Genomic DNA, 15,000 nt, shown 5'->3' on the forward strand with positions numbered 1-15,000 from the left:
GTGAGTTTAATTAAAATATTAAGTGAGTTTTTTTTTTTTTTTTTTACTTTGTCTACTCCTGGCTGGCTCGCCAAATCTGCTCACTGTATAGAAATGATGTAATTGTCAGTATGTTTAAATAATCCTGTTTGTAGGGGTACTTGTCCTTCTGTGTATCATATAGCTGTGCTTATATGATAAGTAATGAAATTAATGTTAGAGGGATAAAGCGTAAAGGCAATGCAAGGCAAGTTTATTTGTATAGCACATTTCATACACAGGTCATTCAAAGTGCTTTACATAGAAATTAGAAAACAGTTTATAAAAGAAAAAAATATATATATGAAAAATAAGAAACGCACGATAAAATCATAACAAAAACAAATAACAATTAAAGAAAATAAGTGTGATTTTAATCAAAACAGTTTAAAATATGTTAAAAAGAATAAAACAGGAGTAAAAGTGATTTGGATAAAAAGCACAGATGGATAAAAAGTGAGATGGAAATTTTATGGGGAAAAAAATAGTTCGTAATCGTTTTCTTTCTGCCCAGATTACATTGTGTGTGTGTGTGTGTGTGTGTGTGTGTGTGTGTAGGAGTCTCCTGCAGTGCTCAGTGTGGCAGGAGTGGATGCTCTCTCTCTGCTTTATAAATCCGAGCGGCAGCGAGGAGCTGAAGATCACAGAGATGGTGTTCACCGTCTTCCGTATCCTCCTTTATCACGCCATCAAGCACGAGTGGGGAGGCTGGCGCGTGTGGGTCGACACACTCTCCATCACACACTCCAAGGTCAGCATGCATGCACACGCACACGCACACACACACACACACACACACACACACACACACACACACACACACACACACACACACACACACACACAGACCCGGGTGGTTTACATTAATCAAATGCTTTATAATGAGGACAATTATTGAACTCTCTCTCTCTCTCTCTCTCTCTCTCTCTCTCTATATATATATATATATATATATATATATATATATATATATATATATATATATATATATATTATCCTTTTTTGTTTATATTTTAAAACAACCCTACTATACATTATTATTGAACGATTTAACTATTATTTAATATTATTCTATTTTAAAACTCTTTTTTTAATTGTATTGCATTTGTTTTTATTTTAGATCAAACTAAAAACTATTAATAATTAAAAATATTCTAATAAACTAATGATACAATTTTATAATAGAATTTAGCGCATCCAGTGTTGTATAAAGTATTAGAAAGCAATACTTGAGTAAAAGTACAAGTATCGTACTAGAAAAAGACTTTGGTAGAAGTGAAAGTCACCTTTTAGAATATTACTCGAGTAAAAGTCTTGAAGTATCTGATATTTATTTACTGTACTTAAGTATCAAAAGTCACTTTCTGATATTTAATGTACTTAAGTATTTGAAGTAAAAGTAAAAAGTAAAATTTCAGTGATTTTCGGTAGGCATAAGAGCAGGGGATTTCTAGGATTTCATCTTTAGGGGTTTTATCCCTCAGTGAGAATTTAAAACAAGAAGAGTTTTATATTATATATTATATGACAACATAGTAAGCCAAAAGTTATGCTATTATTTAAAATGGTAAAAGTGGACACCAAAATTTTATGCATGATGTAATGATGCCAGTCTTGAATCAGATCAGTTCATGTCTGTGTGTATTCTCTACAAACAGTGTGTTCGATGAATGCAGTCATTAATAAACTAATATTTACAAGACAAAGAACAAATCAATAAATGTTATTTTTATTTAGTATTGATATTGCATTAATATTTTGTTTGTGCTACAACTCTGGTTATAAGAATAGTGAAATTTCACTGCTTTTGGTTACCGTCTTTGCGGCTTTCCGCCGGTTAACGTTATAGATAAACGCCTCCAGCTCTGACTGCGCGTGCACGCTGCGTGTGCCCGAGCTTCTCCGTAGCGCGCGCAGACGTACGTAATATAATCTAGGAGCAGTGATTCACCAAACCTCCCTTATTGCAGTCTCACACATTTCTTCTGAGTTTATTTTGAAGTAACGAGTAACGAAGATGCTTAGTGGAAATATAACGGAGTAAAAGTATACATTTTGTCTAGGAAATGTAGTGGAGTAAAAGTGAAAGTTGACATAAATTTAAATAGCGAAGTAAAGTACAGATACGTGACATTTCTACTTAAGTACAATAATGAAGTATTTTTACTCCGTTACATTACAACACGAGCGCATCACACGACTTAGGTACTTTTAACTTAGGTTATATAACCTGCACTTCTTATTTTGATCTCCTAAAGTTAGACATTTTATAACACACACACACACACACACACACTCACACACACACACACGCACTAAACATATACTCAAAAATTCCTCACAAACATAAATTTCTGTATTTACTTTGATTTTTATCAAATGTCACTTTGACAGATTAAAATCTCTGCCACAGTGTTTATGGCATTGTAATTGCTTGAACATTGTGCGTGTGTGTGTATGTATATATATAATATAATATAATATAATATAATATAATATAATATAATATAATATAATATAATATAATATAAAATTGTGTGTGTGTCTGTCTGTTGTTGAACTGTGGGCACAAGATTTTGGCAGATAAGCGTGTGTTTTATTGTGTGTGATGACCACTAGGGGGCAGAAGTGAGCTTTAGTAGGAATTAGATTTCTCCCTATTGTTAGTGTGTAGGCTTGTGTGTGTCTCTAGTCTCCTCACTCGCAAACTGAAATCTGTTCCTCCATTAAAACATTTATAATGACTTACACATACTTTTTCTTTTGCAGCTCAGTTACTAGCGGTAACAATTTCATATTAAAGGTTATTTAATATTATTTAACAAATACTTTTAGAGTTTAACAAATATTGAAATATTCAGGCCATCCTTAAAAATATTCTTGTTTGCCGTAACCTGACCGACCCTGTCAATTTAGGACCGACTCAAATATTATTATTATTTTTTTTTGCTTTAAGTCCGACCGACTTGCCGGCTGTAAATTTGCGTTAAGACCGACTTTTTTTTGTTTTGTTTTTACTCTTCAAACAACTAATACAAAAGCACTAAAATAATAATAATAACTATATTTTAGTAAGTATTGTAAATATATAAATTGCCTCGGCCTACATACAGACGAAGGCTACGTTCTTTCTTTTAAATAAAAACCGGTGACATTCGCTTCGTCTCATTCTCTCATTCACTTTCAGAGTCGACGGTTCGCGCTCGGTAACGATGGCTGCGGCTGCAGTAAACAAAATGTTCGCGGTCAACATTCAAAGTCATACGGGTTCTGGCACCATAATACATCTAAAATATTCATTAAAACAGCTCGACACCGATTTAACTTGGCACGAAGTTCTGGAAAATCTGTCCAGCATCAAAATAAGGTTTGCGATGATGCGCCCGAAGGCACGGGTTGAAGACCCAGTCAGTGACGTCACGCTATGCTAATTTGTTTAAAGTCAAACCTACGTAATCACCGTCACCAAACTTGTACTGTAAAAAAATTTTTTTTTTACATTGAATCTTATATAAAAAAAATATACCTACCTACCTCTTTATCTATCTATCTATCTATCTATCTATCTATCTATCTATCTATCTATCTATCTATCTATCTATCTATCTATCTATCTATCTATCTATCTATTTTTACTGTTACTGCAAACCAAAATATGTTTACAGATGGCTTTACAGACAGTCGGTGTGACGAGCGGCTCAGTTGTCTGTACAGAATATTTACCGATGGATTAAAGAAAAAAAGAATTCTATTTTTATTATTATAGTCACTTGTATCTCAGACGTTCCTGCAGACGCAAAATAAAAGTTCATTAAATCATTTCTTAACCTGGAGAAAAAGCAGGTTGGATTTATTTATTTATTTATTTATTTATTTATTTATTTATTTATTTATTGCAGAAGAATGGAACGGGAAAAGGAAATGTTAATGTAGCGTAGTGCTGTGTAGAGAGCGTGTAACTTACATCTGCACCCAGGAGCATTTTAACTGTGAATACGGTCTGATTTTGTTTTATATATATATATATAAAAAAAATATAAAAAAAATATATATATAAACATCATCATTGACACTTTATTTTATTTAGAGGTTTTAGTGACAGTTTCGCTTTCGGAAAATAATCTCGGTCCAAATCTGAACAAATTGTCTGTAAACTTGATTAGAGTTCAAAATACACGAGGGTTATGTCTGTAAATAAGACACAAATATCACATTTTCCAGCCACACACACACACACACACACACACATATATATATATGTGTGTGTGTGTGTGTGTGTGTGTGTGTGTGTGTGTGTGTGTGTGTGTGTGTGTGTGGCTGTAAAATGTGATATTTGTATATATCACACACACACACACACATATATATATATATGTGTGTGTGTGTGTGTGATATATACAAATATCACATTATGATATTTATTTGATATTTATTATGATATACAATATCACACACACACACACATATATATATGTGTGTGTGTGTGTGTGTGTGTGTGTGTGTGTGTATGTGTGTGTGTGTGTGTGCATGTGGCTGGATATTTGTGTAAGGTTTGTGTAGGTTTTTTGTCTCAAAATGTTAACAAAGTCATTTTATCGCTCTGTGTGTAGGAGAGAAAGGAAAGAAAGTGTGTGTTTGTGTGCATGTGTGTTTGTGTGTGTGTGCGTGTGTGTTTGTGTGTGTGTGCGTGTGTGTTTGTGTGAGGAAGAGACATATTTTAAAAAAATGTGGAAATATGGAGATAAAATATTTGTGACTTTTTCATTTCTCTCTGTCTCACATACACACACACACACACACACACACATGCACGCGCACACACACACACGCACACACACACACACTCACTACTCTTTGCTTTTTGTCTTCCTTTTTTGGTCCAGCAAGTTTAATTAGAATACAATAATTAAAATGATATAAAAATAATAACATCACACGAGACATTCGTTTCTTTACGTTCGATCTCTCCTTTGTGCATGAGCGGAGTGTGTGATTGCTTTTCTCTCTATAATTGCAAAAAGATTAATGTTGCTCGTGTTCGCACGCTCTGTGTGTGTGTGTGTCTGTGTGTGTGTCTTTGATACATGCATCTGTTATAAGAGGAGAAAAAAAAAGCAAAAGAAACTCAATTGCAATTTTATTGTGCGGTGTGATAGATTTCCTGCCAAGTCGGGAGCAGGAGAGCTGTTTGTCACTGTAACACTCCTGTTCACAGCTGCGGGGGTGTGTGTGTGTGTGTGTGTGTGTGTGTGTGTGTGCTTAAGAGAGGGAATGTGTGAGTTTCTAAATGTGCACACATTGTGTATATGTGTTCTATTCACAGAGATGTTTGTGTATACATACACTAATTATGTGTGTGTGTGTGTGTGTGTGTGTGTGTGTATATAGTGTGCAAGTCAGAGGTGTGTGTTTGTAGATTGTGTGTGGAATGGTTGTTGTGAGGGAATGTGAACAGAAAACCCTGTGTGGGGGTGTGTGTGTGTGTGTGTGTGTGTGTGTGTGTGTGTGTGTGTGTGTGTGTGTGTGCGCGCTTGTCTGTGTGTAAGAGAAATACACGTGTGCGTTTACGACAATTGTATTTAGAATATTTCATACAATTTTAATTGTATAATTTTACTATTTTGCAATCAATCTTAAAAAAAAATTGTCAATTCATCGTCAACGTTTGACATTTATCGAATTATCGAATTATTTTTATAAAAAATTTTTAAAATCTAGTAGTTAATCTGCATATTCATTATAAATTTGTATTAATAATGCAATGTTAAAAACATAACATACCTACGATACGTTCACTTTCTAAACCGCAATTAAAACTGCTTCTAATTTACATTTTGATCGAAATTTTAATTGAAATAAAAATCTAACAAATTAAATAAAACAAATGAAATGAATCTAACAAATTCGTTGAAGACTTAAATCTGTTTAAATTTGAATTAAGGATAAATTTGTCTATATATTTATTTTATTTATATAGTGCCTTTGTTTAATTCCCCAAGCTCACTCCATAAAGCATTTAACACAAATGGACAACAATTTATTTTATTTAATTAACATAATTAATTTAATTACACATAAATAAAAAAATATATAGCTATCAATTTTTTTTAATATCGAATATATTTGTACTAAATATTAATAAAGTAAATAAAGTAAAATAAATTAAATCAATTAATCGAATCAATTAAAATAAAAAATATTAGTTGTGTAAAAAAAGTATTTCACAATGTTAAATAATTATTATAACATTAATAATAATAATCACAATAATAATAATAATAATAATAATAATAATAATAATAATAAGGCAATTTTTCCCTACTGAAGGCTCATTTTTACGATATTTACCTTTGTATAATATTGCTTCACGATGAAGCTAGAAATGATTAAATTTGTCTAGAGCGAGACTTAAATTAATAAGATTGTTTTTTTTGCAGTTGCAAGCATGGTTTTAAATCTCTTTAATATTTTATTTATATTCCTGTGTGTGTTTGCACTCTACATAGAGGAGGAGGAACAGCAGGGTTTTAGTAGGTCTGCTTTATTTATTAAAAGATTTTAAAGTCTGCTGTCATTAATCAGATGAGTCACATATTAAAGTCTGTTCACTCCTGATGTTTTTGCGTTCTGGTCTATTTTACACGTGAAGAGCGTCGATATATTTCCTGTCTGTTTGTACTGATAAAGGAGTTCGATACGAACCTGCCGATTTTTAAAGACTTCATCAAACGACAAAAGACGCGAACGTTTCCAAACCCGACTTCATAGACGAGCAAGATGACGAGATAAAGGTGTAACACAGTGTACAACTGCGTCGGCTTATTATTATTATTATTATTATTATTATTATTATTATTATTATTATCAGCTGACAATATATTATAATTTAGTATATTTTCGTTCGGGGGGGGGGGGCGGCGGCTTAGTGGTTAGCACGTTCGCCTCACACCTCCAGGGTTGGGGGTTCGATTCCCGCCTCCACTTTGTGTGTGTGGAGTTTGCATGTTCTCCCCGTGCCTCGGGGGTTTCCTCCGGGTACTCCGGTTTCCTCCCCCGGTCCAAAGACATGCATGGTAGGTTGATTGGCATCTCTGGAAAATTGTCCGTAGTGTGTGAGTGTGTGAGTGAATGAGAGTGTGTGTGTGCCCTGTGATGGGTTGGCACTCCGTCCAGGGTGTATCCTGCCTCGATGCCCGATGACGCCTGAGATAGGCACAGGCTCCCCGTGACCCGAGACGTTCGGATAAGCGGTAGAAAATGAATGAATGAATGAATGAATGAATGAATGTTATCGTTCAGTCGTACAAGATCACTTGCTGCAACAGGGAAAAAAGGTTAACGTTTATTTCTGTCACATGTTCCGCAACAGTACAGACTTTTTTATTTTAATCGGATTATCAGATCGTCTGGATCGAGCGGTGTAATGGCTGTTGTGTAATTACGTTACGTGATATTTCACAGCGCTCGTACGCAGACGGCAGCGTATCGTCCGGTGAAACGCCGCGTCTGCAGACGCCATTGATTTTTGCAGTAGCCTTTAGCTAATCCAATTACGCTTCGGCCCGTTTCACTTTAGTCCCGCGGACGCTCGCTTACTTATCGATCGGACCGAGAATCGCTGCTCACATCAGACGCATAAAACATTATATGTTACTGTATAGACCTGGAATACAGTATGGAGCTGTAATAAAACTGGGTGTCATAACACACACAGCACTGTCTATAGAGATAATACTGATAGTAATGTCTGCTGATTTAATCCTGTGTAGAATAGAATCTACACTAAAATATAAAACTGATTATAATACTGTTTAATAAACCTAAAGCATGCTTAACACTCTATAACACACATGTATATACAGGCCGAATAAATCTATTGGTATTTTGTATATAATATCTGTATATAATACTAAATAAATCATAGAGACGGTTTATATAACTGTTCTGTTTATTAAGGCAAACTTGTGCAATAATCACGCTGTCTAATCAGCATCTAGGTACGACACCTGTGAGCTGGATGGATTATCTCGGCTGTGTGTGTGTGTGTGTGTGTGTGTGTGTGTGTGTGTGACCTCATATTAAACTATATGACTCGATTCTGTAGTGAGTGTTCATATTTTTTATTAAAGTATTACCGCGTTACTGTACAAAGAGAGCCACGTATAATGTAAAAATATTCATCCGAACATCAGAAAACGTCCACGTTGAACATTTTATAATTAATCACTAATCTGTAGAGTAAAAGACATTCTCATTGTCGTAGCAATAAATACACACACACACGCCACATACAAGCAAGTTTTTAATAGTCAGAAATCAATCCGTACTGAAATAAATATTAAGTGTGTAATAACTCGACTAATAATGTTAGAATGTAAGAAAAAATTCTGATCTTTTTTTTTGTTTTTGTTTTTTTTTCCGTCTCCGTTGTGCTTTTCTGTGCGTGTTTGTAGAAAGAGGCAAAATTATTAAGCTTGAAATATCCAGATGTTGGTATGATGTTATTTGTGTGAAATGGAGTCAGAGTATTAATAATCATTAGAGGATGGAGTGTCGTGTTGTTGTTCCTGCAGCGGTAGAGCAGAGCGCCGCAGAGCGCCGCAGCCTCGGACGCTCGCCGCTCCTCTGAACGGAGTGACTGCAGCAGAGTAAATGATATTACACACTAATAAAATAAATGTCATGCTTTCTGCTCCACATCACTCCTTTTCTTTCCCATCGTGCTTCTGCGTAAAGGGGATTTACGTTACGTCATCCGATCCGATCGCCGATCTTAAATCTGGCTGATATCGTCAACAGGCCGCTCACGTAGCCGAGGCTTTTTTTTTCGTTTGTTTTTTTTCCACTCCAGAGCTAAATAGGTCTAAATCGAATTACGCTGACTGTGATGTGTCGCTCGTTACACTACTGCAATTGTTCAGGGTTCTTTTTTCAAGGGTAATTTGACACCCCCCACACACACACACACCACACGCACACACACACACACACACACATTGATTAAGCAGAAAAACTTTTTTCCCCCCAACATTTCCATCTACATTTCTGTCTGAATTGTTATGAACTTATAAAAATACGTAGATCGGGGATAAAATAATCGACGAATACGTCGTGTGACGGAGCACGGTTACTGTTATTGCACTCGTTTTTTCTTCCTTAAATAACAGTCCTCGTTTCGTACTTCTTATCCGTAGAATGTCCGTCAAACCGGTCCCGGTTACTATGGAAACGAGAACGTAACGTGTGTGCGCTTTAAGAAAGTAAAAATGCATTAGAGAAAATGTATCGACACCTGACCAATCAGAATCGAGAATTCAACGGCATAATATTAATAATAATAATAATAATAATAATAATTAGGTAATAAATAACATATCATTTATATATGATGTCATATCTCTATATGATCTCTATATCATATACAACAAATTACATTTATAGATTTTAGATCAGCTTAAATCGTGGCAAACCCAAACACACTGCCTAGCTACGTACCCTACAACAAAGGGTTAAGTTTAAAATGTTTACAGGAAATAATGTCGAAATTCTGTTCTAAAACCTTTTTTTTTTGGTTTTCGTAAAATCTATAATCTCTAGAAAATTGTCCGTAGTGTGTGTGTGTGTGTGTGTGTGAGTGAATGAGAGTGTGTGTGTGTGCCCTGTGATGGGTTGGCACTCCGTCCAGGGTGTATCCTGCCTCGATGCCCGATGACGCCTGAGATAGGCACAGGCTCCCCGTGACCCGAGGTAGTTCGGATAAGCGGTAGAAAATGAATGAATGAATAAAATGTGTAATTAGTCATTGTTCCACACACGAGCTTTTCTAAGAGCAACAAAAAAAGAGAAAGTAACAGTTTAAAAAATATGGTGCAAAATTATATTATTATTATTATTATTATTATTATATTGGTTTTTAGTATAATCATGTGGATAGTTTATTCTAAATGAAGAAATTATAATAAAAATAATAACGATCACAAGTGAAATTTTTGTAATATTTTGCATTTATTTAAATAAATGAATATTCATGATTTTGGTTATTAAGAACAATAATAATGACATGGATAGCAAAAGGTAATTATTTGTTATATAATCCAGTTTGCTCGGACAGATCCATCGCTCGGGCTCAGGGATATGACGATATATCGAGTTGCTGATAAAACCACCGATAAGACTGATGTTGTGATGTCGTATTGTTATTATTTAAAAATAATAATAATAATAAAAATGTGATGAACTGAACCTAAAAATTGTGTTCATCTTTTTAAAATCTTTAATTGAATTTAGCTTTTTTAAAATTTATTTATTTTTTATTTTTTATTTTTCTTGGGAAACTTGTATCTCGTGATGTGTATCATGTATTTTTGTGTATACATGTTTTTGTCACATCGCTCACCTCCGACAAGTCGCTCGGACTAAAATGAATCGGTCCTAAACTGATGAATATACCTGCGAAAATCTTTTGTCATTAAAGCGTTCATATTTACGAGAAAAAAAATACTCACAGTCTGGCTTTAAAGTCTGAATGTTAAATGTCAAATTAGCCGTGAACTAATGGGCGTGCTAACGTGGTGATTTGCAGTTTAAAGGGCATCTCACACACACACACACACGCACACACACACACACACACACACACACACACACACACACACACACACACACACACACACACACACACACACACACACACACACACACATCTACTGTATGGATTACCAATCACGCCCACCAGAAGATTAACGACCTGCCTGCTAGCACGCTAATTTAGCACAATAACCGCAAATTAATTACAAATAATCAGGGGCTTTCTGCTAAATGCTAATGTGTGTGTGTGTGTGTGTGTGTGTGTGTGTGTGTGTGTGTGTATGTGTATGTGTGTGTGTGTTCTCTTTCTCCCAGCAGTCTGTTTGACTTTCTGTCTGTGTTTTGTGATAAATGGAGGGCTGTAAATTAGATGGGCTTTGCCAAACTGTCTGCTGCTAATTGGTGCCCGAGCAGGAATCGACTCTTTTTTTCCTCCTCCCTCTTATTTTGCCATGTGATTGTTCATAGAGACATTTACGCAATAGGTTACGTTCATTTGTCACGTGGAAATCATGCTATGGAGATGCTTTTGTGCTGCTCCTGGCTGCATTGGTGTGGACTCTCACTTTCTTTCTATAAACCTCATAGACTTGTATGTCTGTGGACTGTTTAAGTCTGTGGACTGTTTATGTCTGTGGACTGTTTATGTCTGTGGACTGTTTAAGTCTGTGGACTGTTTAAGTCTGTATTCTCTTTAAGTCAGTGGACTGTTTAAGTCAGTGGACTGTTTAAGTCAGTGGACTGTTTAAGTCAGTGGACTGTTTAAGTCAGTGGACTGTTTAAGTCAGTGGACTGTTTAAGTCTGTGGACTGTTTAAGTCTGTGGACTGTTTAAGTCAGTGGACTGTTTAAGTCTGTGGACTGTTTAAGTCTGTGGACTGTTTAAGTCTGTGGACTGTTTAAGTCAGTGGACTGTTTAAGTCTGTGGACTGTTTAAGTCTGTGGACTGTTTAAGTCTGTATTCTCTTTAAGTCAGTGGACTGTTTAAGTCTGTGGACTGTTTAAGTCTGTGGACTGTTTAAGTCTGTGGACTGTTTAAGTCAGTATTCTCTTTAAGTCAGTGGACTGTTTAAGTCAGTGGACTGTTTAAGTCAGTGGACTGTTTAAGTCAGTGGACTGTTTAAGTCTGTGGACTGTTTAAGTCTGTGGACTGTTTAAGTCAGTGGACTGTTTAAGTCAGTGGACTGTTTAAGTCAGTGGACTGTTTAAGTCTGTGGACTGTTTAAGTCTGTGGACTGTTTAAGTCTGTGGACTGTTTAAGTCAGTGGACTGTTTAAGTCAGTGGACTGTTTAAGTCAGTGGACTGTTTAAGTCAGTGGACTGTTTAAGTCTGTGGACTGTTTAAGTCTGTGGACTGTTTAAGTCAGTGGACTGTTTAAGTCTGTGGACTGTTTAAGTCTGTGGACTGTTTAAGTCTGTGGACTGTTTAAGTCAGTGGACTGTTTAAGTCTGTGGACTGTTTAAGTCTGTGGACTGTTTAAGTCTGTATTCTCTTTAAGTCAGTGGACTGTTTAAGTCTGTGGACTGTTTAAGTCTGTGGACTGTTTAAGTCTGTGGACTGTTTAAGTCAGTATTCTCTTTAAGTCAGTGGACTGTTTAAGTCAGTGGACTGTTTAAGTCAGTGGACTGTTTAAGTCAGTGGACTGTTTAAGTCTGTGGACTGTTTAAGTCTGTGGACTGTTTAAGTCAGTGGACTGTTTAAGTCAGTGGACTGTTTAAGTCAGTGGACTGTTTAAGTCTGTGGACTGTTTAAGTCTGTGGACTGTTTAAGTCTGTGGACTGTTTAAGTCAGTGGACTGTTTAAGTCAGTGGACTGTTTAAGTCAGTGGACTGTTTAAGTCAGTGGACTGTTTAAGTCTGTGGACTGTTTAAGTCAGTGGACTGTTTAAGTCAGTGGACTGTTTAAGTCAGTGGACTGTTTAAGTCAGTGGACTGTTTAAGTCAGTATTCTCTTTAAGTCAGTGGACTGTTTAAGTCAGTGGACTGTTTAAGTCAGTATTCTCTTTAAGTCAGTGGACTCTTTAAGTCAGTGGACTGTTTAAGTCAGTGGACTGTTTAAGTCTGTATTCTCTTTAAGTCAGTGGACTGTTTAAGTCAGTGGACTGTTTAAGTCAGTGGACTGTTTAAGTCAGTGGACTGTTTAAGTCTGTATTCTCTTTAAGTCTGTATTCTCTTTAAGTCTGTATTCTCTTTAAGTCAGTGGACTGTTTAAGTCAGTGGACTGTTTAAGTCAGTGGACTGTTTAAGTCAGTGGACTGTTTAAGTCAGTGGACTGTTTAAGTCAGTATTCTCTTTAAGTCAGTGGACTGTTTAAGTCAGTATTCTCTTTAAGTCAGTGGACTGTTTAAGTCAGTGGACTGTTTAAGTCAGTGGACTGTTTAAGTCAGTGGACTGTTTAAGTCAGTGGACTGTTTAAGTCAGTGGACTGTTTAAGTCAGTGGACTGTTTAAGTCTGTGGACTGTTTAAGTCAGTGGACTGTTTAAGTCAGTATTCTCTTTAAGTCAGTGGACTGTTTAAGTCAGTGGACTGTTTAAGTCAGTGGACTGTTTAAGTCTGTGGACTGTTTAAGTCTGTATTCTCTTTAAGTCAGTGGACTGTTTAAGTCAGTGGACTGTTTAAGTCAGTGGACTGTTTAAGTCTGTGGACTGTTTAAGTCAGTGGACTGTTTAAGTCTGTATTCTCTTTAAGTCAGTGGACTGTTTAAGTCAGTATTCTCTTTAAGTCTGTGGACTGTTTAAGTCTGTGGACTGTTTAAGTCTGTATTCTCTTTAAGTCAGTGGACTGTTTAAGTCAGTGGACTGTTTAAGTCTGTGGACTGTTTAAGTCAGTGGACTGTTTAAGTCAGTGGACTGTTTAAGTCAGTGGACTGTTTAAGTCTGTGGACTGTTTAAGTCTGTGGACTGTTTAAGTCTGTGGACTGTTTAAGTCTGTGGACTGTTTAAGTCTGTATTCTCTTTAAGTCAGTGGACTGTTTAAGTCAGTGGACTGTTTAAGTCTGTGGACTGTTTAAGTCAGTGGACTGTTTAAGTCTGTGGACTGTTTAAGTCAGTGGACTGTTTAAGTCTGTGGACTGTTTCAGTCTGTGGACTCTTTAAAGACCTTAATTCCTTCCTTCCTTCCTTCCTTCCTTCCTCCCTCCTTTTCTTCCTTCATTCCTCATTTCCTTCATTCATTGCAAGCACAATTGTTGCACAAACATAATTGCTGCACGTTATAATACAGTCTGCTATTTTGTTTACTTTTTGGTGTGTTTTGTCTTGTCGTGTCGTGTATCGTCTCTTTGCACTGTCCTTGTATTGCACTGTTGCACTTTATGTGGCTAGAACTTTAGTCCTTAACTCTGTGTTGGTTTATGATTTATTTTATGTAGCTTTATGTCGTTTTATGTAGCGTTTATGTAGCATGTTTTATGTAGCACCACAGTCCTGCAGAAACGTCGTTTCATTTCAACGTGTGCTGCGTCAGCTATATGTGGTTGCAATGACAATAAAAGCTTTCCTTCCTACTTTTTCCCCTTAATTTTATTTCTTCTTCCTTTTAAAGACTTCTTTGAGATGGTTTACAGAACATGTGTGAACCTCTGTAAACTTTATAAAGGCTGTGCTCAGACTGGTAACACCGTCCCCCGATCAGTAACACTGATCTTCTGGGATGTTGACGTTATTGTGTCGTTACTGATGCTGAAAGTCCATCTATCAAAAGTCCGTTTCTCTTCGCAGGTCACCTTCGAGCAGCACAAACAGAGCTTATCCCAAGTTTTTCACGAGTACCAGCGGATGAGTTCTGACGGTGACGCCGAGATCAGGACCGTTTCCGGGTCCAGCAGGAACAGCGAACTTCTTGCACGTCCAGCTGAAGCTCTGGTAGAACCTCCATCTACTGTTATTGAGCTAAAGGTGGAGGAACAAATCTGTGGAGAACAAAATGAACATGAGCAGAGAGCTCAGGTCACCATCTCAAACATCTTAGCCAGAGCTGAAGAAGAAGGCACCAAGGAAGAGGAAGAAATGAAGACAATGAAGAACGAGGAGAATGACCAGGAGGCGGCGGAAGGAAAGGATACAGTAAAAGATGCTAAAGGGGCCGATGAAGACAAGAGCGATGCAGGTGATCATATCAACAAAGAAGCAAACAGCCAGAAGTTAGAAACTGATCAACAAGACAATGCAGAGAAAACCTCAGAAAAAGATAAGGATCAAGTCGGAACTGCAGACGAAACAGAAACAAGAGCTGACCCGGGTGAAGGAGGACAAGAATCGGAAGGAGGGGAGGCTCAGAAGAAGGCTGTAGTTGAGCTTCATTCTGAGACTTTAGTCCATGGAGATGGTGAAGACAAAGATCAGGAAGAGGAGAAAAGTTCTGAGAGGACAGAAGTGAGTCCCAGTGCGGAGTTGG

The 15,000-nt window shown here is 36.5% G+C and overlaps 1 protein-coding gene across 1 annotated transcript in view; it reads left to right on the top strand.

Moving 5' to 3' along the window:
* lrba (LPS responsive beige-like anchor protein) overlaps positions 1–15,000 on the top strand; it is a 187,129-nt gene that overhangs the window by 37,125 nt on the left and 135,004 nt on the right. Inside the window, exons 22-23 of the mRNA XM_047816679.1 lie at positions 577–769; positions 14,325–15,000. The exon at positions 14,325–15,000 is cut by the window's right edge and continues 452 nt beyond it. Coding sequence (XP_047672635.1) covers positions 577–769; positions 14,325–15,000 — 869 coding nt within the window. The remainder of the gene's footprint in view (positions 1–576; positions 770–14,324) is intronic.

Source organism: Tachysurus fulvidraco, chromosome 7, assembly GCF_022655615.1.
Source record: "Tachysurus fulvidraco isolate hzauxx_2018 chromosome 7, HZAU_PFXX_2.0, whole genome shotgun sequence".
Lineage (NCBI taxonomy): Eukaryota > Metazoa > Chordata > Actinopteri > Siluriformes > Bagridae > Tachysurus > Tachysurus fulvidraco.